The 25,214-nt window shown below is 52.0% G+C and overlaps 1 protein-coding gene across 7 annotated transcripts in view; it reads left to right on the forward strand.

Annotated features, from left to right (window-relative positions):
• The window catches only part of cchcr1 (coiled-coil alpha-helical rod protein 1), a 45,623-nt gene that overhangs the window by 8,637 nt on the left and 11,772 nt on the right, over positions 1 to 25,214 (forward strand). For 6 of the 7 annotated variants that reach the window (XR_015752997.1, XM_087979153.1, XM_087979154.1 and 3 more), the window contains exons 4-14: positions 6,353 to 6,528; positions 7,049 to 7,184; positions 7,655 to 7,768; positions 9,537 to 9,680; positions 10,640 to 10,750; positions 11,439 to 11,545; positions 12,596 to 12,708; positions 13,157 to 13,235; positions 13,393 to 13,517; positions 19,551 to 19,739; positions 22,506 to 22,607. Coding sequence is in view for 6 of the 7 variants with exons in the window: in XM_087979153.1 (XP_087835279.1) it covers positions 6,353 to 6,528; positions 7,049 to 7,184; positions 7,655 to 7,768; positions 9,537 to 9,680; positions 10,640 to 10,750; positions 11,439 to 11,545; positions 12,596 to 12,708; positions 13,157 to 13,235; positions 13,393 to 13,517; positions 19,551 to 19,739; positions 22,506 to 22,607 (1,396 nt within the window). In the remaining variant the exon portion in view is untranslated. The remainder of the gene's footprint in view (positions 1 to 6,352; positions 6,529 to 7,048; positions 7,185 to 7,654; positions 7,769 to 9,536; positions 9,681 to 10,639; positions 10,751 to 11,438; positions 11,546 to 12,595; positions 12,709 to 13,156; positions 13,236 to 13,392; positions 13,518 to 19,550; positions 19,740 to 22,505; positions 22,608 to 25,214) is intronic. The other variant, XM_087979155.1, reaches the window with a different exon arrangement.

The following is a 25,214-nucleotide window of genomic DNA, read 5'->3' on the forward strand; positions in this document are numbered from 1 at the left end:
ACTCTCCAGTCTACCTATATCCTCCTGTATTCTCTGACATTCCCTTATGCATTCTGCTACTCCACCAATCTTCATGTCATCTGCAAACTTGCTGATCATACCAACAATGCCCTCTTCCAGTTCATTTATGTATATTACAAACAACAGTGGCCTCAACACTGACCCCTGTGGAACACCACTGGTCACCTTTCTCCATTTTGAGAAATTCCCTTCAACTACTGCTGTCTGTCTCCTGTTGCTCAAACACCCTGCACACCATTCTGTGCTTTAATTCCTTTCGCTGCAGAGTAGTGGGGACTTCAAGGTGCCACTCTCTTGTTTCCTCTCTCTGTATTAAAGCTGTTTGTTAATGAGAAGGGCTGAGGGCAAGTTTGCAAGATGACAATAATATGTTCGTCCTGACTCAAGGGGAATGTCCTTAGTTCTCAAGTGAAGAGGCCTGAGCGTGTAACAACGCGCAGCCCTCCACTCCCTCAGCTCCAACCCCAACCTCACCATCAAACCAGCAGACAAGGGAGGCGCGGTGGTAGTTTGGCGCACTGATCTTTACACCGCTGAAGCTAGACGCCAACTCGCGGACACCTCCTCCTACTGCCCCCTTGACCATGACCCCACCTCCCACCACCAAACCATCATCTCCCAGACCATCCATAACCTCATCACCTCGGGGACCTCCCATCCACCGCCTCCAACCTCATAGTCCCACAACCTCGCACCGTCCGTTTCTACCTCCTGCCCAAAATCCACAAACCTGACTGCCCCGGCCGACCCATTGTCTCAGCCTGCTCCTGCCCCACCGAACTCATCTCTGCATACCTCGACACTGTCCTGTCCCTCTTAGTTCAAGAACTCCCCACCTACATTCGGGACATCACCCACGCCCTCCAACTCCTCCATGATTTTCTCTTCCCCGGCCCCCAACGCCTTATCTTCACGATGGACATCCAATCTCTATACACTTCCATCTGCCATCACGAAGGCCTCCAAGCCCTCCGCTTCTTCCTCTTCCACCGACCCAACCAGTACCCTTCCACTGACACCCTCCTTCGACTGACTGAACTTGTCCTCACTCTTAACAACTTCACCTTCCAATCCTCCCACTTCCTCCAAACCAAAGGAGTAGCCATGGGCACCCGCATGGGCCCCAGCTATGCCTGCCTCTTCGGAGGATATGTGGAACAGTCCATCTTCCGCAACTACACTGGTCCCACCCCCCCACCTTTTCCTCTGCTACATCGATTTATGTATTGGCGCTACCTTGTGCTCCCACGAGGAGGTTGAGCAGTTCATCCACTTTACTAACACCTTCCATCCCAACCACAAATTTACCTGGACCATCTCAGACTCCTCCCTCCCCTTCCTAGACCTCTCCATTTCTATCTCGGGCGACTGACTCAACACAGACATTTACTACAAACCGACCGACTCCCACAGCTACCTAGATTACACCTCCTCCCACCCTGCCCCCAGTAAAAACGCCATCCCACATTCCCAATTCCTTCGCCTCCGCTGCATCTGCTCCCAGGAGGACCAATTCCACTAACGAACAGCACAAATGGCCTCCTTCTTCAAAGACTGCAATTTCCCCTCCAACGTGGTCTACGATGCTCTCCACTGCATCTCCTCCACTTCCCGCTCCTCCGCCCTTGAGCCCCTCCCCTCCAATTGCCACCAGGACAGAACCCCACTGGTCCTCACCTTCCACCCCACCAACCTCCGGATACATCGTATTATCCTCCGTCATTTCTGCCACCTCCAAACAGACCCCACCACCAGGGATATATTTCCCTCCCCACCCCTATCAGCGTTCTGGAGAGACCACTCCCTCCGCAACTCCCTCGTCAGGTCCACACCCCCCACCAACCCAACCTCCACTCCCGGCACCTTCCCCTGCAACCGCAAGAAGTGCAAAACTTGCGGCCACACCTCCCCCCTCACCTCCCTCCAAGGCCCCAATGGATCCTTCCATATCCGTCGCAAATTCACCTGCACCTCCACACACATCATATACTGCATCCGCTGCACCCGATGTGGTCTCCTCTACATTGGAGAGAGAGGCCGCCTACTTGTGGAACGTTTCAGGGAACACCTCTGGGACACCCGGACCAACCAACCCAACCGCCCCATGGCTGAACACTTTAACTCCCCCTCCCACTCCGCCAAGGACATGCAGGTCCTTGGCCTCCTCCATTGCCAGACCCTGGCCACACGACGCCTGGAGAAAGAGCGCCTCATCTTCTGCCTAGGAACCCTACAACCACAGGGGATGAATGTAGATTTCTCCAGCTTCCTTATTTCCCCTCCCCCCACCTTATCTCAGTCCCAACCCCCGGATTCAGCACCGCTCCCTTGACCTGCAATTTTCTTCCCAACCTCTCCGCTCTCACCCCCTCTCCGGCCTATCACCCTCACCACCTTCCACCTATTGTATTCCTAGCGTCCCTCCCCAAATTCCCCCTACCTTTTATCTCAGCCCGCTTGGCACACCAGCCTCATTCCTGAAGAAGGGCTTATGCCCGAAACGTCGATTCTCCTGCTCCTCGGGTGCTGTCTGGCCTGCTGTGCTTTTCCAGCACCACATTTTTCAGTAATCCAAGCTGACTCTCCCAATACGATACTGGAGGAGTCCTTGACACTTTTAGATGCTTAGATGAAGCACTCGTCCCCACCTTGCATGCTTTCCATTCTACATTACTCGATTAACAAAGCTGCAGTTTATAGCAAAATCCTGGATTTTCTGTATCTTGGGAGCCTTGTCTTGATGTAGGCAGACATATGGGCAACTTCATTAAACACAAAGAAAAATTTATCACCTCCAATCTGCTAGCACAGCATTTGGCCAAGTGGTAGAGAGAGACTGAGGACCAAGAGCTCAACTTTGAAACTACCATAACGGTTTCCAAGTAGCAGTTATTTCAATAACGTCTTCTGAGTTTTAAAAGAATCTGCTGCTTTCACTGGAGGTCACGTATTCAAACAGTTTTACTGAGCTGTTCACATTTTCTCAATGTGATAGAACCTGGATTAAAGGAGACAATTCCTAAGTGAATGAGGCTTCTTGTTTTTAACATTACAATTCCAACTCTTAAAAGGTGGAGAAATCCCATTTACACCAACACTCCCATTATAAACAATGGGGACTGTATCAAAGATGGTAAAGTAAGAAGGGAGTGATAAAACTGCATTGGTAACTTAGTGTTAATTGGATAATAAGGTCAAGGGCACTCAGGCTCAAACCAGTCAAACATGAGGATGGACTGATATCTGGGAGCCCTTTGAATACAAAGAAAAATCCCGAGATAGAGTAGATACTTATGGTTTCCACTGCTCAGGAGCTCTGAAACATGGAGGACATAGTCTCAGGATTCGGTACCAATTGTTCAGGACTCAGATGAGGAGCAATGACTTCACTCACAGGTGTGAACATGTTGGAGATGGTTCAGAGGAAGTTGACTAGATTGATACCTGGAATGAGTGGATTGTCTTTTGAGGGCAGACTGACTTGTTTCCCCTGGAGTTTGGAGGAGTGAGGGGGCCTGACCTGATTGAAGTTTTTAATATTCTGAATGATCTTGACAAGGTGGATATGGAAAAGATGTTTCCTCTTATGGGTGAGTCCGGAACCAGGGAATAGTGTTTTAAAATTAGGGAACGTCCTTTTTACACGGGTTGGACTGAAGGGTTTCCATGCTGTACATCTCTATGAAGGAAGCCATTCAGCCCAACCTACCCATGCCAGCTAAGAAAATCTGACGCAGCAAATCCTGTTTTCCAGCTTTTAGGTCATAGTCATAGTCATAGAGTCAAAGACATATACAGTATGGAAAAAAAACCCTTCGGTCCATGCTGACCAGATATCCCAACCCATTCTAGTCCCACCTGCCAGCACCCGGCCCATATTCCTCCAAACCCTTCCTATTCATATACCCATCCAAATGCCTCTTAAATGTTGTAATTGTACCAGCCTCCACCACTTCCTCTGGCAGCTCATTCCATACTCTTCCCACCTTCTGTGTGAAAAAGTTGCCCGTTAGGTCCCTTTTATATCTTTCCCCTCTCACCATAAACCTATGCCCTCTAGTTCTGGACTCCCCGACCCCAGTGAAAAGATTTTGCCTATTTACCCTATCCATGCCCCTCATAATTTTGTAAATCTCTATAAGGTCACCCCTCAGCCTCCGATGCTCCAGGGAAAACAGCCCCAGTCTGTTCAGCCTCTCCCTATAGCTCAAATCCTCCAACCCTGGTAACATCCTTGTAGATCTTTTCTGAACCCTTTCAAGTTTCACAACAGTCCTGGAAATGTATTGCAATGTACGTAAAAGTTCAATCATTACTTGAGTCTTAACAAGATTTTCTGACTCAATCGCCCTGTCAGGTAATGGCTTCCAGGATCCCACCACCCTCTGAGTGAAATAAAGTTCTCCACAACTCTCCTCTCAACCTTCTATCTCTTATCTTAAATCTATGGTCCCAGCTATTGACCCCTCTACTAATGAACAAGTGCCTTCTTTCCCAGCCTAGCTATGTCCCACTTCATCTTATGCAACTCCGTTAGGTCCCCTCTCATTAGAGGAAAATAATCCCAGCCTATCCAATCTTTCCTAATACTTCACACCCCTCTAGCCTAGGCAGCGTCCCAGTGTGTCTCCTCAGCACCCTCTCCAGTGCACTCACGCCTTTCCTATACTGGGAACTGCACACCGTACCCCAGTTTTGGACTAACCAGTGTTTTATACAGCTCTATCATAATCTTTTTGCTCTTGTATTCTGTGCCTCAGCTAATAAAGGCAAGTATTCTCCTGAGCCAACTGTTCTTCCCCCACCACCTTTAGGGATCTGTGGAGATATTCATCAAGGTCCTTTTGATCCTCATTATTTTCCAAGGTCTGACTATTTAGAGTAATCTCTTGTTCACCTTCTCCAAGAGTGGCACCTCACACTTTTTCAGGTGGAATTCCACTGCTTGGCACAGCTGACCAGTCCTCTCACGTCCTTTGGCAGTGTATGGCTGTCATCCTCATTATTTACCACCCTAACAATTTTTATATCACCTACAAACTTCTTCAAGATACTCCTGTATTTAAGTCCAAGTCATTAACATAGAAAACAAAGAGCAAGGGCCCAGGACTGAGCCATGCAGTACCTCACTGGAAACAGATTTCCACTCACAGAACATACCTTTACCTTCACCCTCTGCTTCCTTCCTAATAACCAACTTTGGATTCCGAATATCACTTTGCCCTTGATCAATCTACTAGGAGAGACCTTATCACAAGCCTTGCTATAAATCACATCGAATGCATTACCTCTTCATCAATATTCCTAGTTACTTCCTCAAAAAATTGATCAAATTTGTCAAACAAGGCCTTTCCTTAACAAATCTTTGATGAAACTGTGTCTCTCCAAGTGCAGATATATTTTGTCCCTCACAATTCTTCCAAATAATGACACAAGTGTAGGCAGCAGGGTGGAGCACTGCGAAATATGAGAAATTAACAAAGAGCAGGTACTAGAGGGTTTACCAGCTTTAAGCATAGATACATCTGCAGGCCCAGATGAAATGTATCCCAGGCTGTTGAGGTCAGGCTGGAGAGATCAGGGCCTTGGCAGCAATTTTCAAATCCTCTCTGGCTACAGGTGAGGTGCCAGAGGACTGATGGACTGCGAGTGTCCCGTTACTAAACAAAGGAAGAAAGGATGGAAGAGGAAATTACAGACTAGTCAGTCTAACCTCGGTAGTGGGAAAGTTATTTCAGATAATTCTGAGAGATAGAATATATCTGCGCTTGGTGAGACACAGATTAATCAGGAATAGTAGAGGTGGATAGGTTTTTGCTATGCAGCGGATTCAGAAGTTACGCGGATGGATGGAGTGTGGAACTTTAAACACAAAAGGTCAGCTTTAGATTTGTCGAATGGCAGAGCAGATTTGAGGGGCTGAATGGCCTACTTCTGGCCCTATTTTGTGCATTTGCTTGTCTGCACTCAGCAGGTTGTAACTCTTTGGAATTCTCTTTCACAGAGGATTCTAGATGTTCCATCACTGAATATGTTTAAGGCTGGGATGAACTCATTTTTGGTGTCTCAGGGAGTTGAGGGGTATGGGGAGTACTCATGAAAGTGGCATTGAAGCTCAGACTCAGCTATGATCGTATTGAATGATCCTTTTCCTATTTTTTACGTTCATGTGAAATGGACTCTTGGATCGAATGGAACAATTGAAAACCAGGAATTGTTTAAGGAAATTTCAGAAGCTGCAGGGAGGAAGTTTTATGGTCTTTCTGATGGGCAGGTTAATGCAGGCCTTTCTCAACGGTAAATTACATCGGTTTGCATCTTGTCCCAGCAGATCCTGCAGTTGGCCGAATCTCGGGACAAAAGTTGCGCAGCTCTGAAGGATAGGGTGTCAGAACTGGAGGAGGAGCTGAGGCAGAGCCGAGAGAAGGGACAGAGGGAGGCGGCACACTTCAGAGAGAAGTTGGAGGCAGTCACTCAGGAGCGGGACACCTTGCAGGAAGATTTACGGTAAGCTGTATTGGTCTGCCTAAGCTCAGTCTGGCTGAGCTCACTCAGTCTCCCCTCAGGCCCATAAGGACACAGCTTTCAGTTCCAGGCCTGACTTTCAGCAAGCCAATCTGAGACTTGAGCAGGTAACCCAGACTGGCAACACCAGATTAGTTCTAAGGGTGTGCTGTGCTTTGACAGTATCACTTTTCTGATCAGATCTAACCCTAATACATTTGTTTTGGTGATTGAAAGGATCTTTGTGGATGGTTGAAGAACATCTGGGTAGTTCTCCATGTCCTGACCAACATTCCTCCCTCAGCCAACGTTACAGAAACAGATCCACTGGTCACTTACCTTATTACCTAAAGGCCTCACTGCGCTGAATTGGCCTTTATAAGAACAGGGTGCATCATTATGACAACAAGTGAATAAATGGTTTGTTGCTGAGAGCACAGAAACAGACTGAAACAATCAGGAGTTTGTTAAGGCTGTGAAAGGTGCTCTTAAATAGTAGTCCCTTTTCCTTTCACCATTTCAGGAAAACAAAGCTCGAATCGGAATCCCAAAATTCCGTGATCGCTCAGCTTCGCACCTACATTGGACAACTGGTGCCAGACGAGAAGCAGCTCGAGGAGTCCCGGCAGGAGAAGGAGCAGCTAAATAACAAGGTCCAGGTTAGTGAGGCTGGTGCTGGGTTAGAAATCAGGCAAGGCTTCAGTCACCTTAAACAAAGACATTGATTGGGTCAGAAATGAGCCTTTGAAGGTCGTGCAGCATTGGCCACTGCTTGTACAGACCTTCTAGGTTCATGAATCCATCGCAACCAAATCATGAGCAGATGGTTCCAAGCTGCCAACTTTCCATTCTTTTGGGAATGTGTGCATTGTTGGTATTTGTTGGCCACCTGTGATGGTGGAGAGCAGCCTTGTTGAGTTTTTCATTGACGCTGTGACAGGATGTGGGCATCACTGGAAAGGCCAGTATGTGTTGGCCATCTCTGATAGCCCTCGAGAGGGTGGTGCTATGCTGCCACATTGAACTGCTGTAGTGCCTGTGGTGCAAGGACACCCGCAGTCCTGTTAGGGAGGGGGTCTGCTGTGGTTAGTGTGGTGCAGGATTTTAACCCTGTATCCTTTTGGTTCAGCAGCATCTGGAAAAGGAACGAGAGGCACTGAAAGTGACAGCAGAACTCATGAACATACGGCTGAGATCCCTGAATGATATTCTCACCATCCAGGAGAGTGAGAGCAGCAGAAAGGTATCAGGAAGGGCTCTTCACTGGAAGCTGGGCGGCTTCAGACTCCACTGGGGTCTAGCGTACAATCAGTTTTTTTTAACCGTGGGGATCAGAGGTTCAATTGGACAAGGATTTTTTAAAAAAATATTATATCAGCAGCACTCAGCTGAGCTACAGAGGCCATGCAGGTTCAATCTCTGGTCTGTGTCCTTTTACTGTGCAATATTGGAGTTGGATGACTGGTGCTCATGATGCAAAAACAGCTAATAGACAAAGAAATGTAGAAACTAGATGCAGAGGTAGGCCATTCGGCCCTTCGAGCCTGCACCACCATTCAACATGATCATGGCTGATCATACAATCTCAGTATCACACGCTCACTTTCTCTCCATATCCCATAATCCCTTTCACCGCAAAGGCCACATCAGGCTTCCTCTTGAAGATATCGAACAAACTGGCCCTAACAGCTTTCTGTGGGATAGAATTCCACAGGTTCACAACTCTGAGTGAAAAAATGTTTCCTTATCTCAGTCCTGAATGGCTTCCCCTTTAATATAAGACTGTGACCCCTAGTTCTGGACTTCCCCAACTTGGGGGAAATCTAGCCTGTCCAGTCCCCTCAGGATTTTATATATTTCCATGAGCTTCCCCCCTCAATCTTCTACATTCCAGTGAGTACAAGCCCAGTTGATTCAGTGATTTTTCATACGTCAGTCTTGCAGCAAGTCATTCCCACTCATATACTCAAATCCTCTCCCTGTCAAGGCCTGTATGCCATTAGCTTTCCTCACCTGCAGCCAACCCTCAGCAACTGTCCCGCCACGACATCCAGGCCTCATTGCATCTCACCTTTTCCTAAACTGCCACCATTCAGATAATAATCTGCCTTCCCAATATTCCCACTCCTGATCACGATTGCACATGGTGAGGGTAGGTAGGTGTCGCAAGACAACAATATCGTGCACATTTCATCAGTCACTATCCAGGTTTCCCTGTATTTGTTTATCATTTGCTTAGCTCACCCATCCCTGCTTGCCAGAATAATGCCAGGGTTCAAAGGGTTACACTTTGAGGGAACGCTACATTGACAAGGTTTGAATGTAGAAGTCCAAGCGGTCATTTGTTTTTTCCTTCCTTCTTTCGTGGGATGTCGTCATCACTGGCATATGTTGCCCATCCCTATGTTAAGCTGAATGGCTTTCCCAGCCATTTTAAAGGGCAGTTACATTGCTGTAGGTTTGGAGGCACAGCCAGGTCAGATCTAGTTCAATTCCACCCTCAGGCAACTGTGCAAACTCCACACACACATTCTTCCCATGTCTGCGTGGGTTTCCTCGAGGTTCTTTGGTTCCCTTCCACGGTTCAGAGATGTGCAGGTTAGGTGGATTGGCCATGCTAAATTGTCCATAATGTCCTGGGAATGCACAGGCTTGATGGGTTCGCCTTGGGAAATGCAGGGTTACAGGGATAGGGGTGGGTCCGGTTGAGATGCTTTTTGGAGAGTCAATGAGCCAAGTGACCTGCTTCCACACTGTAGGGATTCTCTGATTAAAGGAGTTGATAGACCAGATAGGGAGAAATGAATCCTTCTGGAATGTTGTTGAATGGGGTTTGGGGAGGAGAAGGTGTGTATGAATTCTGTCTGGGAACTCAAGCCCATGGCAACGTGCTCCCACTGAGCTGCAGCTAGTTACTGGGGTGAACGAGAATCGGGAATCTTCGCACTCAGGATAGCAGCTTTCAGAAATGTTGGAAGCCAAGGGGAACATTTTCTGTCTTGCATTGCCAGCCTAAGCAGGGTGTCCCGGAAGGGGAGAATGTAAAGAGGCTGCCGCTGGTCACTCGGTGGAGAGAGAAGGTGTTCACTCTCATGGTGCAGCTGAAATCACAGGAAATCAGTCACGCCAACGATATCAACCAGCTCCATGTCAAGGTATGTACTGAATTCGTTCAACTCCCTGCTATCCCAGACCTCCTGTTGCCTGAATCCCAGAGCCACGCTTTGCGATGGGATGTGCTTGGAATCTTCCAGTGGCTTTCCTGCAGCCTGTGTCCTGATACATGTTCAGTGATGTGAGCACAAACTACGCTCAAATCTCTCAACTGAGAGGTCAACAGAGCTGAATGTACATAGATGTACAGCACGGAAACAGACCCTTCGACCCAACTAGTCCATGCATGCAGACACTCCCAGTTCAGTACTGAGGAAGTGCTGCACTGCCAACGGTGCCTGCTTTCAGATGAGACATTATAAACACAGTCCCTGTTGCTATCCTAAGTGAATGTAAAAGCCCTGTTTTTAAAAATATGCAGGGGATTTCTGTCCAACGTCCTGGCCAATATTTATTCCTCAGCCAATAACACAGCAATAAATATTAGACTATCCAGCAGCCAAAAGCAGAAATCCAGTGGATGTTAGAGATCTAAACGGAAGACAGAAGCACTGGTGAAACCCAGCTGCTCTGACCACTGTGGATCTGCAGTCACATGTGGGTAAGACCAAATAGGGCTGGCTGAGTTCCCACCCCAATGGGTATTATTACCCAAATAATTTCATTTGGTTTCTGAACAGCGAGATTCAACCCATTTCCTTGGTGATTCCTTGGGGCAAAGTGTTCCACCCACCTTCTTCCCTCTTCATTCCTAAATTTAATATCCCATTTTCCAGCTATTACCACCATGAACAAATTTCCTACATCTGTTACCAATTACCCGTAAAATTTTGAAAATACCAAGTGAGTCACCACAAAGCCACATTTTTTCCAAATATTCAGCGATTCATGCAGAGATGGAAAAGATTTGTAACATTGCTGGGTTTCTGCTGTGTCGTCCTGTCGGGAGATGTATTTTGTTAAGTAAATCTGCACATCTCAAACTTATCTACTGGTACAGCTCGCTAACCTGGAAGAAGAGTTGAGGGTGAAGGAACAGGAGCAAGCATTGCTGCTACACAGCTTTGAAGACAGGACTGCAGAGATGAACATGGAACGTGTACAAAACCAGGTGAGGAAACATCTGAGACTCTGTTTTGATGGGCATGAGGGGGAGTGGGGTATTCAAGGATCGCCCGAGACTGTGATGTGTAAGAGGTTTGTTCATAGGTTTATTTCATCTGTGAAACCTTGCTTTGGAACTATCCTTTACACGGGCCTCAGGGAAAATCCAAACTGAAAATCCTTGGTTCAAATCACCAGAGACTTTGAGCAAAAAGTCTAGTCTGGCATCATCAGGAAATGCCATCTTTCAGGTGAGACAACAAATCGATGCCTAGTCCGCCCCCTCAGATGGATGTAAAAGACCTGATGTTAGTGTTTTGAAGGACAAGGGTTTTCAGGTCAGCCAACCAGCATTTATCCCTCAGCTGAGACGACCTGAAGACGGATTATCTGATCAACATCACATCCCTGTTTGTGAAAATTGACCATTGTGTTTCCTACTTTAACAATGGTGCCATCTTAGCTAGCACTTACTTGACTGTAAAACATTGCCAGATGCCCTGAAGATATATCTATAAAGATACCTTGTTTCTCAGGATGGGCACCTTAATTTAGTTTCCAGTGACTGTCCATTAACAGTGTGAACTAGTGATATAGTTACTATTTATATCCTCTGGCCTTCTCACTCGTTTTTTTAATTCTCTCTCTTTCTTCCTCCTTCTCGCTCACATTTATAATCTTATTGTGTTTTACAGACTCTCCGAGAGGAATTAGCCAGCGCTCAGAGTGACATTGTGCGGTTTCAGGGGAACGCAGAGCGAGCTGAGAATACTCTGTGTCACCTCAAGGAGGTGGTCAGCAGGTAGAGGGAGAGTAGCTAGGGGCTGAATCCCTCTTCACCAATGGGCTAGCTTGGAAGCAGGATGTTATACCTTCCTTGCTGTACCTGTGGCTGACATTGTACCTCAGTGGAACATTGATTGGCTCGATAAACACCTCAGTGCATACTGTGGCATCACAAATCCCCCATTTCCATTCTATAACACCACCCTGACTGCACCCCTGTCTCAGCTCATTTGTTGCTGAAACTCTCTGCCACTCCTTTCCTTCCTCTAAGTCTGACTATTCCAACACACTGGAGGCTGGCCACCCACCATTCTGCCCCCTGGAAACACAAGGCCATTTAAATCTCTGCCGGCCATGTCATTACTCTCACCACGTTCCCTACTGTGCCTCTGTGAGCCATGTCTTACAACTGTCTCCGGGTTAAGTGACACAATTTTAAAATCCTCATGGTCGCACAAAGTGTCGCTGGGCGTGAAACTCTGTTTTCTCTCCTTGGATGCTGAGCTTCTCCAGCAATTTCTGTTTTTTGATTAAAATTCTCTTCCTTGTTTTCAACTTCCAATGACTTTGCCCTCCCTATCTGTCATCTACAGCCCTCTGAGAAATTGATATCATCTAATCCTTACCTCTTTTGCTACTTCGGTTTTAACTATTCTGCTGTGAGCAGCTGTGGTTTCAGACGCCTAGTTCGGGAATTCAGTCTCTCTGCTTCGCCTGTTTCAGGATGCTCATTACACCCCACTTACGATTAGGCTCAGTGTCTAATTTTACCTTAGGTCACTCCTGTGAAGAAGCACTTTGCAATGTTTTGTTATCTTAACGGTGCTATATAAAGTAGAAATTGTTGTTGGCTTACTGAGTCATCTGGTACTGTTTCCCCATGGTATCTACCTGTGTTCATGTTACTGACCTTCTTACCTCAGTGCGCTTACTCCCTGAGTTTAGGATTGACCATTGTCCAGATCGAGACTGATTAACTAAAGACCGGGGGAGATGCGGGGGATCTACAGGACCCTTTTGCACTGTTAGTTGATTTAAAACACACACCCTTTTTATTACCCTTCAGCTTTTACCAAAAGTTCTTGGAGCAGGAGACAGAGCAAAGGAAGGCCTTGTGTCGGTTGGGGAACCTGGGTCAGAGGGTGACCTTTGCCAACAAGAGAATCGATACCATCCACGGTAAGCAATTTCTTATCAATTCAATTGGATCCAGGTCAGAGTTTCTGTCTTTCGGCACATAGTTGAGATCCTCACTAAACTGAGTGTAGCTTTATCAGCAATTATACTCAGGAATGTTCAAACCGAGATCACTGGATAGCGATGAGGGGCAGGTTTCCCCTTCCTACTCCTACAGGAGGACCCCTGCTGTCCACACGTCCAGCTTAATCGAGGCCTGGCACTTTGTGCTCAGAGTTATTCAGCCTGCTCACCGAGCCCAAAAGCTCGTGCTGAAAAATGCCATGACCTCTGTCTGACACCTGGACTTGTTAGGGTGCCCCGGGTTGATAGACCTGCCCGAAACTGAACAACTGGTTAATCGGGATGAGCTGGGAGTGTACTCCTCGATGGTGGGGAGCTGGCATGGCGTGTGGGTGTAGACTGATGGTTTCTGTCTCACATTGCCAAGGTTTACTCGCTCGGAAGGATGCAATCTTACGTCTGCAGCTGCAGGAAAAGAGAGGAGGTGCAGGGTCGGACACTGGCAGGTCAGTAACTGGGACAAAGGCGCACTCTCTTTGGGTGAGTGTCAAGTCCCTTCTTCCCCCAGCCGTGATTAGTGTCTGTCTGTCTGTCCCCTATCGCTACCTGGCCTGGACTTGCTACTAATGAACTTCTTGGCCTTAATGATGTCTGTTCCCACAGACGCTCCCATGAGGATCTGGAGAAGGAGCTGGAGTTGCTGAACAGGGAACGGGACCAGTTAGCAGCTGAACTGAAAAAGACCTCACAGCTCATTGAGAAGAAGGTTACTGAGGCTAGGCTGAAGTGTAGGTACATCCTAAAGGAAACATCAGCTTAAAGAACTGTGAAACAAAAACGGAAATTGTTGGAGAAACTCAGCCGTTCTGGCAGCATCTGCGCAGAGAAAGCTAAGTCAATGTTTCAGGTTGGGAATGGTTCTGACGAAGGGTCACTGGACTTGAAATGCTAACCGTGCTTTCTCTGCATGGATGCTGCCAGACCTGCTGAGTTTCGCCAGCAAATTCAGTTTTTGTACGTAATGTCCTTGTCACTTTGCATCAGGCAGTCCCTTACTTTGGACCGATAGTGCTGATGTTTGCTGGTACTACATGTGCTGGTTATAAACCCCTGATAAGGTGATGCTTGTATCCTGCACATATGCAAGATTAGGGGCTGGCCTAATATCGAATTGGAGTGTTTCAGATAATTATACGTGTTCTGAAGGTTGGTAAAAATGAAACTACTTCCCCTGATGAGAGATCAGAACAAGGAGGGGCTACGACCTTAAAATAATGGCCTTGACCTTCAGGGATGACACCAGGAAGCACTTCCTCACACGATGAAGTGCGAAAATCTGAAACACACATGTGCACATTTAGCAGAGGTCCATTGTTCCATCCTGCCTAGCTGCACTCCAAGGTGGTTGGAGGGAGAGAAAGTTGAGATCCAGAATGATCACGTTGATTTGTGAGCAGGATCAAAGAGCTAAATGGTTTCATTCTCTTCCTACAGCCCTGGGCGGTTCAAGCAGCCACTAGCTGTGTTAGCACCTGGCTGAAATTGAATCTGTTATCATTCAGTCATTTTCATATCAAAATGACGAAAACTCAAACTGGGTTCATGTCATTTTCTCTCTACACAAATCTCACCAAGAGCAATCTCTCCCACAGGATGACTGTCCACAGGGGCGACTGTCCACAGGTGCGACTGTCCACAGGGGCGACAGCTCACAGAGGCGACAGCTCACAGGGGCGACTGTACACAGGGGCGACTGTACACAGGGGTGACAGTCCACAGGGGGGACAGCTCACAGGGGCGACAGCTCACAGGGGCAACTGTCCACAGGGGCGACAGCTCACAGGGGCGACAGCTCACAGGGGCGACAGCTCACAGGGGCGACTGTCCACAGGAGCGACAGCTCACAGGGGCGACAGCTCACAGGGGCGACAGCTCACAGGGGCGACAGCTCACAGGGGCGACAGCTCACAGGGGCGACAATTCACAGGGGCGACTGTCCACAGGAGCGACTGTCCACAGGAGCGACAGCTCACAAGGGCGACAGCTCACAGGGGTGACAGCTCACAGGGGCGACAGTTCACGGGCGGCACGGTGGCACAGTGGTTAGCACTGCTGCCTCACAGCGCCTGAGACCCGGGTTCAATTCCCGCCTCAGGCGACTGACTGTGTGGAGTTTGCACGTTCTCCCCGTGTCTGCGTGGGTTTCCTCCGGGTGCTCCGGTTTCCTCCCACAGTCCAAAAGATGTGCAGGGTCAGGTGAATTGGCCATGCTAAATTGCCCGTAGTGTTAGGTAAGGGGTAAATGTAGGGGTATGGGTGGGTTTCGCTTCGGCGGGTCGGTGTGGACTTGTTGGGCCGAAGGGCCTGTTTCCACACTGTAATGTAATGTAATCTAATCTAAAAATGTAATCTAATCTAATCCAAATTCACAGGGGCGACTGTCCACAGGAGCGACAGTTCACAGGGGCGACTGTCCACAGGAGCGACAGTTCACAGGGGCGACTGTCCACAGAAGCGACAGTTCACAGGGGCGACTGTTCACAGGAGCGACAGCTCACAGGGGCGACAGCTCACAGGGGCGACCGTCCACAGGAGCGACAGCTCACAGGGGCGACAGCTCACAGTGGCGACTGTCCACAGGGGCGACAGCTCACAGGGGCGACAGTTCACAGGGGCGACCGTCCACAGGAGCGACAGCTCACAGGGGCGACAGCTCACAGTGGCGACTGTCCACAGGGGCGACAGCTCACAGTGGCGACTGTCCACAGGGGCGACAGCTCACAGGGGCAACTGTCCACAGGAGCGACAGCTCACAGGGGCAACTATCCACAGGGGCAACAGCTCACAGGGGCAACTATCCACAGGGGCAACAGCTCACAGGGGCAACTGTCCACCAGGGCGACTGTCCACAGGGGCGATAGATCACGGGGCGACATCTCACAGGAGCAACTGTACACAGGGGCGACAGCTCACAGGGGCAACTGTACACAGGGGCGACTGTCCACAGGTGCAACAGCTCACAGGGGCGACTGTCCACAAGGGTGACAGGTCACAGGGGCGACAGCTCACAGTGGCGACTGTCCACAGGAGCGACAGCTCACAGGGGTGAGAGCTCACAGGGGTGAGAGCTCACAGGGGTGACTGTCCACAGGGGCGACTGCCCACAGGGGCGACTGCTCACAGGGGCGACTGTCCACAGGGGCGACAGCTCAAAGGGGCGACTGCTCACAGGGGCGACTGCTCACAGGGGCGAGAGCTCACAGGGGCGAGAGCTCACAGGGGCGACAGCTCACAGGGGCGACTGCTCACAGGGGCGACTGCTCACAGGGGCGACTGCTCACAGGGGCGACTGCTCACAGGGGCGACTGCTCACAGGGGCGACTGCCCACAGGGGTGACGGCTCACAGGGGCGACTGTCCACAGGGGTGACAGCTCAAAGGGGCTACTGTCCACAGGGGTGACAGCTCAAAGGGGCTACTGTCCACAGGGGTGACAGCTCACAGGGGTGACTCCCAACAGGGGCGACAGCTCACAGGGGCATCTGTCCACAGGGGCGACAGCTCACAGGCGCAACTGCCCACAGGGCGACTGCCCAGAGGGCGACAGTCCACAGGGGCGACAGCTCACAGGGGCATCTGTCCACAGGGGCGATTACCCACACAGGCAATAGCTCACAGGGTCGACTGCTCACAGGGTCAACTGTACACAGGGGCATCGAGCCACCGGGGCGACAGCTCACAGGAGCGAGTGCCCAGAGGGGCAACTGTCCACAGGGGCGATAGCTCACCGGGGCGACTGTCCACAGGGATGACTTTCCACAGGGGCGACAGCTCACAGGGGCGACAGCTCACAGGAGCGACAGCTCACAGGAGCGACTGCCCACAGGGGCGACAGTGCACACAGGTGACTGCCCACGGGGGCAACAGCTCACAGGGGCGACAGTCCACAGGGGCAACAGCTCACAGCGGTGACTGTCCACAGGGGCGACAGCGCACACAGGCGACTGCCCATGGAGGCAACAGCTCACAGGAGCGACTGTTCACAGGGGCATCTGTCCACAGGGGCGACTGTCAACAGGGGCGACAGCTCACAGGGGCGACTGTCCACAGGGGCAACAGCTCACAGGGGCGACAGCTCACAGGAGCGACTGCCCACAGGGGCGACAGCGCACACAGGCGACTGCCCACGGGGGCAACAGCTCACAGGGGCAACAGCTCACAGGGGCATCTGTCCACAGGGGCATCTGTCCACAGGGGCATCTGTCCACAGGGGCGACTGTCCACAGAGGCGACTGTCAACAGGGGCGACTGTCAACAGGGGCGACAGCTCACAGGGGCGACAGCTCACAGGGGCGACTGCTCACAGGAGCGACTGCTCACAGGAGCGACTGCTCACAGGGGCGACTGCTCACAGGGGCGACTGTCCACAGGGGCGACTGTCCACAGGGGCGACTGTCCACAGAGGCGACTGTCCACAGAGGCGACAGCTCACAGGGGCGACTGTCCACAGGGGCGAATATCGACAAGGGCGACTGTCCACAGGGGCGACTGTATACAGGGGTAACTGTCCACAGGGGCGATTGTCCACAGGTGTGACTGTACACAGGGGCATCTGTCCATTGGGGTGACTGTCCACAGGGGCGAGAGCTCACAGGGGCGACTGTCCACTGGGGTAACTATCCACAGGGGCGACTGTACACAGGGGCATCTGTCCACAGGGACACTGTCCATCGGGCGACAGCTCACAGTGGCAACTGTCCACAGGGGCGACAGCTCACAGGGGCATCTGTCCACAGGGACACTGTCCATCGGGCGACAGCTCACAGTGGCAACTATCCACAGGGGCGACAGCTCACAGGGGCGACAGCTTACAGGGGTGACAGCTCACAGGGGTGACTCCCAACAGGGGCGACAGCTCACAGGGGCAACAGCTCACAGGGGTAACTGTCCATCGGGCGACAGCTCACAGTGGCAACTGTCCACAGGGGCGACAGCTCACAGGGGCATCTGTCCACAGGGGCGACAGCTCACAGGGGCGACTGTCCACAGGGGCGACTGTCCACAGGGGCGACTGTACACAGGGAAACAGCTCACAGGGGCAACTGTACACAGGGGCGAATGTCGACAAGGGTGACTGTCCACAGTGGCTACAGCTCACAGGGCGACAGCTCATGGGGGCAACAGCTCAAAGGGGCGACTGTCTACAGGGGTGACAGCTCAAAGGGGCAACTATCCACAGGGGCGACAGCTCACAGGGGCAACAGCTCACGGGGGCAACAGCTCAAAGGGGCAACTGTCCACAGGGGTGACAGCTCAAAGGGGCAACTATCCACAGGGGCGACAGCTCACAGGGGCGACAGGTCACAGGGGTGACAGCTCAAAGGGGCAACTGTACACAGGGGCGATTGTCGACAAGGGCGACTATCCACAGGGGTGACAGCTCAAAGGGGCAACTGTGCACAGGGGTGACAGCTCAAAGGGGCAACTGTCAAAAGAAGGTTTAGGGGTGACTTGATAGAGGTGTATAAGATGATTAGGGGTTTAGATAGGGTCGACAGTGAGAATCTTTTTCCACGTATGGAGTCAGCTATTACAAGGGGGCATGGCTTTAAATTAAGGGGGGGGTAGGTATAGGACAGATGTTAGGGGTAGGTTCTTTACTCAGCGAGTCGTGAGTTCATGGAATGCCCTGCCAGTAGCAGTGGTGGACTCTCCCTCATTATGGAGAAAGTGAGGTCTGCAGATGCTGGAGATCAGAGCTGGAAATGTGTTGCTGGAAAAGCGCAGCAGGTCAGGCAGCATCCAGGGAACAGGAGAATCGACGTTTCGGGCATAAGCCCTTCTTCAGGAATAAGCCTTTCCAGCAACACATTTCCAGCTCTCCCTCATTATGGGCATTTAAGCGGGCATTGGATAGGCATATGGAGGATAGTGATGGAAATGTGTTGCTGGAAAAACGCAACAGGTCAGGCAGCATCTAGGGAACAGGAGAATCGACGTTTCGGGCATTAGCCCTTCTTCAGGAATGGAGGATAGTGGGCTAGTGTAGGTTAGGTGGGCTTGGATCGGCGCAACATCGAGGGCCGAAGGGCCTGTACTGCGCTGTATTCTTCTATGTTCTATGTCCACAGGTGCGACAGCTCACAGGAGCGACAGCTCACAGGGGTGACAGCTCACAGGGGTGACTCCCAACAGTGGCGACAGCTCACGGGCGAATGTCCACAGGGGCGACTGTACATAGGGGCAACAGCTCACAGGGGCAACTGTACACAGGGGCAAATGTCGACAAGGGCGACTGTCCACAGGGGCGACTGTCCACAGGGGCGACAGCTCACAGGGGCGACAGCTCACAGGGGCGACAGCTCACAGGGGCGACAGCTCACAGGGGCGACAGCTCACAGGGGCGACAGCTCACAGGGGCGACAGCTCACAGGGGCGATTGCTCTGTGTCCAAAGCTGTCAGTGTTTTAGGTGAGAGGGGGAATCTGTTGGTACTTGTGGAAAGACAGCCTTCCCCAAGCCACGCGAGGTGTCTGCTCTCCGTCATATCCATCATGCTCGGTTTTCATTGTTCCACCCTTGGCTGCTCAAACTAAACCTTTCTGTCTGTCCTCCTTAAAGATGGTTCTGCAAATCTGCCTCTTAGACCAAGCTGGTTATTGCCTGTCTGAGCATATTCCTCAGGGATTCTCACTGTCAGATACCAGCGCCATGTTACCAGGGCTGTGCAATCTTTCACTATGTACAGCTTTGTTTGTTGTTGAGAATCACAGTGTTCTCTGGGACAGTTTACCAGGATTTGTATTTTCCGGTTTGCTTCAGGTGAGAGTGAACTAAAGGACCACCTGGTAGTGAGGGGCCAGCTGGAGGAAGCCTTGGAGGAGAGGACTCAGTGCCAGCAGAAACTGACCGAGGAACTGAGAGAGTGTCAGAAGCAGCTTGCGGACAGTCAGGGAGCTGCAGAGAGCCTGCGGATCGAGCTGGCCCAGCAGCAGCAGAAATATGAACAAGGCAAGTTTCTCCTGAACAACCGATTCCCCCTGTCCAGCCAGGGTTGGGGGATCCCCGTGCTGATATCCCTAGGTGGGGGAAGGGCCACAACTCTGGAACTGCCATCTTGCACACTCTGTAAAAACAAAAACACAGCTCAGTCCTGAACCCTGGCACTCGGATCTGAACTCACACCAACACTCCGTTCAGTCAACCCCTCCCCTCACTCAGCAACTAATCCTGATCCAGCAAGACCCCTGGTTTTAAACTGCCATCCTCATGTTGATGTCCCTCCATGCCTCCATCTTTCCCTATTTCAGGAATGTTCCTCTGCCTTAAGGCCTGCAATAATCTCTGCATTTCACCCCTCTTGTGCATCTCCCTTTTCTGTGTACCCCTCCATTACCAGCTCCGTCTTCAGCTCCTAAGATTTGAAAGTTAAAAATCACACAACACCAGGTTATAGTCCAACAGGTTTTATGGAAGCACTAGCTTTCGGAGCGCTGATCCTTCATCAGGTGGTTGTGGAGTATAAGATTGTAAAATATAGAATTTATAGCAAACGTTTACAGTGTGTGACTGAAATTACATATTGAAAAAGACCTGAATTGTTTGTTGAGTCTGTCAGCTTTGAAAATGAACATGCTGGTTTCATATGTAAATCACAGAACTTTTAAAAAGTTACATTCTCAAGTGACTTCTCAAATTCTGTGTCTTAAGATCTTATTCTCCACAACCACCTGATGAAGGAGCAGCGCTCTGAAAGCTAATGCTTCCAAATAAACCTGTTGGACTATAACCTGGCGTTGTGTGATTTTTAACTTTGTCCACCCCAGTCCAACACTGGCCACCTCCAAATTAAGATTTGAAAGTACTTTTTGTAACCTCTTCGTCAAGACCAGACCTTGGTCACCTGACCTCCTGTATGTAAATATACCTTCAAATGTAGCTTGCAACCAAATGTTGGTGATAATAAGAGTGTCAGTGTCATATAGCACAGAAACAGAGCCTTCAGTCCAACTCATCCGCATTGACCAGAAGTCCCAATCTGACCTAGTCCCACCTGCCAGCACTTGGCCCATATTCTTTGAAACCCTTCCTATTCATATACCCACCAGATACCTTTTAAACGTTGTAATTGTACTAGCCTCCACCACTTCCTTTGGCAGCTCATTCTATATACGCACCACCCTCTGCATAAAAAAGTTCGCACTCAGATCCTTTTTAAGTCTTTGCCTCTCACCTTAAACATATGTTCTCTAGGACGCCCCCACCCTGGGGAAAAAACCTTGTCTATTTACCCTATCGATGCCTCTCATGACTTTACAAACCTCTATAAGGTCACCCATCAGTCTCCGACGCTCCACAGAAAATAGCCCCAGCCTACTCAGCCTCTCCCTGTAACTCAAACCCTCCAACCCTGGCAACATCCTTGTAACTCTTTTCTGCACTCTCTCAACATCCTTCCTATAGAAGGGTGACCAGGATTGTACGTAGTATTCCAAAAGTGGCCTCACCGACCTCCTGTACAGCTGCAACATGACACCTCAACTCCTGTACTCAGTGTTCTGACCAATGAAGGTAAAAGTGCCAAACGCCTTCTTCACTGCCATGTTCTACCTGCGACCCTACTTTCAAGGAACAATGACCCTGCTCTCCAAGGTCTTTGTTCATCAACACTTCCCAGGGCCCTACCATTCAGTGTATAAGTCCTGCCCGGATTTGCCTTTCCCAAATGCAGCACCTCACATTTATCTAAATTAGACTCCATCTGCCATTCCTTGGCACAATTACCCATCTGATCAAGATCCCATTGTAATCTGAGGTAACCTTCTTTGCTGTCTAACACACCTCCAATTTTGCTGTCATCTGCCAACTTACTAACTCTACCTCCTGTGTTCAGATTCAAATCATTTATATAAATGAGGAAAAGCAGTGGACCCAGCACCGATCATGGAGGCACACCACCAGTCACAGGCCTTGAGTCTGAAAAGCAACCCTCCACCACCACCCTCTGTTTCCTACCTTCGAGCCAATTTTGCATCCAATTGGCTAGCTCCTACTCGATCTCATGTGCCCTAACCTTACTAACTGGTAACTGGTCTACCATGCAGAACCATGATGAACATTTTACTGAAGTCCATATAGACACTTCCGACCACTCTACCAATAGTGATGTTAAAAATCACACAACACCAGGTTATCGTCCAACAGGTTTATTTGGAAGTACTAGATTTTGGAGTGCGACTCCTTCATCAGGTTGCAAGTGGGAGGTCTTTTGATTGGACTATAACCTGGTGTTGTGTGATTTTTAACTTTTTCCACCCCAGTCCAACACCGGCACCCCCACATCGTAGATAATGTTGTTGGTTGAGGGATGAATACTAGCCAGAGCATCAGGGGAGTTCCTGTGCTGTTTTCTGAACAGTGCTACAGGATCTGTTACCATCAGCCAAGCAGCTAGATGGGAGCTCAGTTTAATATCTCATTCACAATGCACTACAAATGGTGTAGTCACAGTCATAATGTGGAAGGTGATTTTGTCAGTGCTCTGAAAGCCCAACTCTCCAAGTGTGGTTAATCTCTGAGTTCTTACAGTGAAGAGCATCCAGTGTGCTGCACCCCGATAGGGATTCCCTGTCTGCCCTTCCCCACCACTGAAACCCCCTGCCCCAGGAGTTTTCTGTCTGAGGTGGCAGAGATGAGTTGGCACTTGTCGCTCGTATGTACAGAGTCCTGATTCGCACTGCCCACCTCCCCGTCACATGCCCTGTGCTGGTTTTGCAGCTCTCACTGGGAAAGTGGAGGAAGCAGAGCAACGGCTGGCCGAGCAACTGTCCGAGATGGAGAGACAGCTCAACGAGGCTCGGAGAGGGCACACCAAGGCTGGTAAGTGGGGGCAAGGGGGGAGGGGGCACACCAAGGCTGGTAAGTGGGGGCAAGGGGGGAGGAGGCACACCAAGGCTGGTAAGTGGGGGCAAGGGGGGAGGGGGCACACCAAGGCTGGTAAGTGGGGGCAAGGGGGGAGGGGGCAAACCAAGGCTGTTAAGTGGGGGCAAGGGGGGAGGAGGCACACCAAGGCTGGTAGGTGGGGGTGAGGGGGGAGGGGGCACACCAAGGCTGGTAAGTGAGGGCAAGGGGGGAGGGGGCACACCAAGGCTGGTAAGTGGGGGCAAGGGGGGAGGGGGCACACCAAGGCTGGTAAGTGGGGGCAAGGGGGGAGGAGGCACACCAAGGCTAGTAAGTGGGGGCAAGGGGGGAGGGGGCACACCAAGGCTGGTAAGTGAGGGCAAGGGGGGAGGGGGCACACCAAGGCTGGTAGGTGGGGGCAAGAGGGGAGGAGGCACACCAATGCTGGTAGGTGGGGGTGAGGGGGATGGGGCGCACCAAGGCTGGTAGGTGGGGGCAAGGGGGGAGGGGGCACACCAAGGCTGGTATGTGGGGGCAAGGGGGGAGCGGGCACACCAAGGCTGGTAAGTGGGGGCAAGAGGGGAGGAGGCACACCAAGGCTGGTAGGTGGGGGTGAGGGGGGAGGAGGCACATCAAGGCTGGTAGGTGGGGGCAAGGGGGGATGGGGGCACACCAAGGCTGGTAGGTGGGGGCAAGGGGGGAGGAGGCACATCAAGGCTGGTATGTGGGGGCAAGGGGGGAGGGGGCACACCAAGGCTGGTAGGTGGGGGCAAGGGGGGGAGGAGGCACATCAAGGCTGGTAAGTGGGGGCAAGAGGGGAGGAGGCACACCAAGGCTGGTAGGTGGGGGTGAGGGGGGAGGGGGCACACCAAGGCTGGTAAGTGAGGGCAAGGGGGGAGGGGGCACCCCAAGGCTGGTAAGTGGGGGCAAGGGGGGAGGGGGCACACCAAGGCTGGTAAGTGGGGGCAAGGGGGGAGGGGGCACACCAAGGCTGGTAAGTGGGGGCAAGGGGGGAGGAGGCACACCAAGGCTGGTAAGTGAGGGCAAGGGGGGAGGGGGCACACCAAGGCTGGTAAGTGGGGGCAAGGGGGGAGGGGGCACACCAAGGCTGGTAAGTGGGGGCAAGGGGGGAGGAGGCACACCAAGGCTGGTAAGTGGGGGCAAGGGGGGAGGGGGCACACCAAGGCTGGTAAGTAAGGGCAAGGGGGGAGGGGGCACACCAAGGCTGGTAAGTGGGGGCAAGAGGGGAGGAGGCACACCAAGGCTGGTAGGTGGGGGTGAGGGGGGAGGAGGCACATCAAGGCTGGTAGGTGGGGGCAAGGGGGGATGGGGACACACCAAGGCTGGTAGGTGGGGGCAAGGGGGGACGGGGCACACCAAGGCTGGTAAGTGGGGGCAAGGGGGGAGGGGGCACACCAAGGCTGGTAGGTGGGGGCAAGAGGGGAGGGGGCACACCAAGGCTGGTAGGTGGGGGCAAGAGGGGAGGAGGCACACCAAGGCTGGTAGGTGGGGGTGAGGGGGATGGGGCGCACCAAGGCTGGTAGGTGGGGGCAAGGGGGGAGGGGGCACACCAAGGCTGGTATGTGGGGGCAAGGGGGGAGCGGGCACACCAAGGCTGGTAGGTGGGGGCAAGGGGGGAGGAGGCACATCAAGGCTGGTATGTGGGGGCGAGGGGGGAGGGGGCACACCAAGGCTGGTAGGTGGGGGCAAGGGGGGAGGAGGAATACCAAGGCTGGTAGGTGGGGGCAAGGGGGGAGGGGGCACACCAAGGCTGGTAGGTGGGGACAAGGGGGGAGGAGGAACACCAAGGCTGGTAGGGGGGGGCAAGGGGGGAGGGGGCACTCCAAGGCTGGTAGGTGGGGGTGAGGGGGATGGGGCGCACCAAGGCTGGTAGTTGGGGGCAAGGGGGGGAGGGGGCACACTAAGGCTGGTAGATGGGGGCAAGGGGGGAGGGGACACACCAAGGCTGGTGGGTGGGGGCAGGAGGAGGCACACCAAGGGTGGAAGGTGTGAGCGAGGGGGGTGGAGAACATCAACGCTGGTCAGTGGGGGCAAGGGGGGAGGGGGCACACCAAGGCTGGTAGGTGGGGGTGAGGGGGATGGGGCGCACCAAGGCTGGTAGGTGGGGACAAAGGGGGAGGGGCCACACCAAGGCTGGTCGGTAGGGACAAGGGGAGAGGAGGCACACCAAGGCTGGCAGGTGGGGACAAAGAGGGAGGGGCCACACCAAGGCTGGTAGGTGGGGGCTGGAGGTGGCCGACCAAGGCTGGTAGGGGGGGGGCAAGGGGGTGGGGGGCGCACACCAAGGTTGGTAGGTGGGGGCACACCAAGGGTGGTAAGTGGGGGCAAGGGGGGAGGGGGCACACCAAGGGTGGTAAGTGGGGGCAAGGGGGGAGGGGGCACACCAAGGCTGGTAGGTGGGGGCAAGAGGGGAGGAGGCACACCAAGGTTGGTAGGTGGGGGCAATAGGGGGCACACCAAGGCTGGTAGGTGGGGGCAATAGGGGGCACACCAAGGCTGGTAGATGGGGGCAAGGGGGGACAGGGAACACCAAGGCTGGTAGGTGGGGGCATGGAGGGGAGGGTG

Source organism: Chiloscyllium plagiosum, unplaced genomic scaffold, assembly GCF_037043375.1.
Source record: "Chiloscyllium plagiosum isolate Xiang-an unplaced genomic scaffold, Cpla_swu_hap1 HiC_scaffold_35, whole genome shotgun sequence".
NCBI lineage: Eukaryota > Metazoa > Chordata > Chondrichthyes > Orectolobiformes > Hemiscylliidae > Chiloscyllium > Chiloscyllium plagiosum.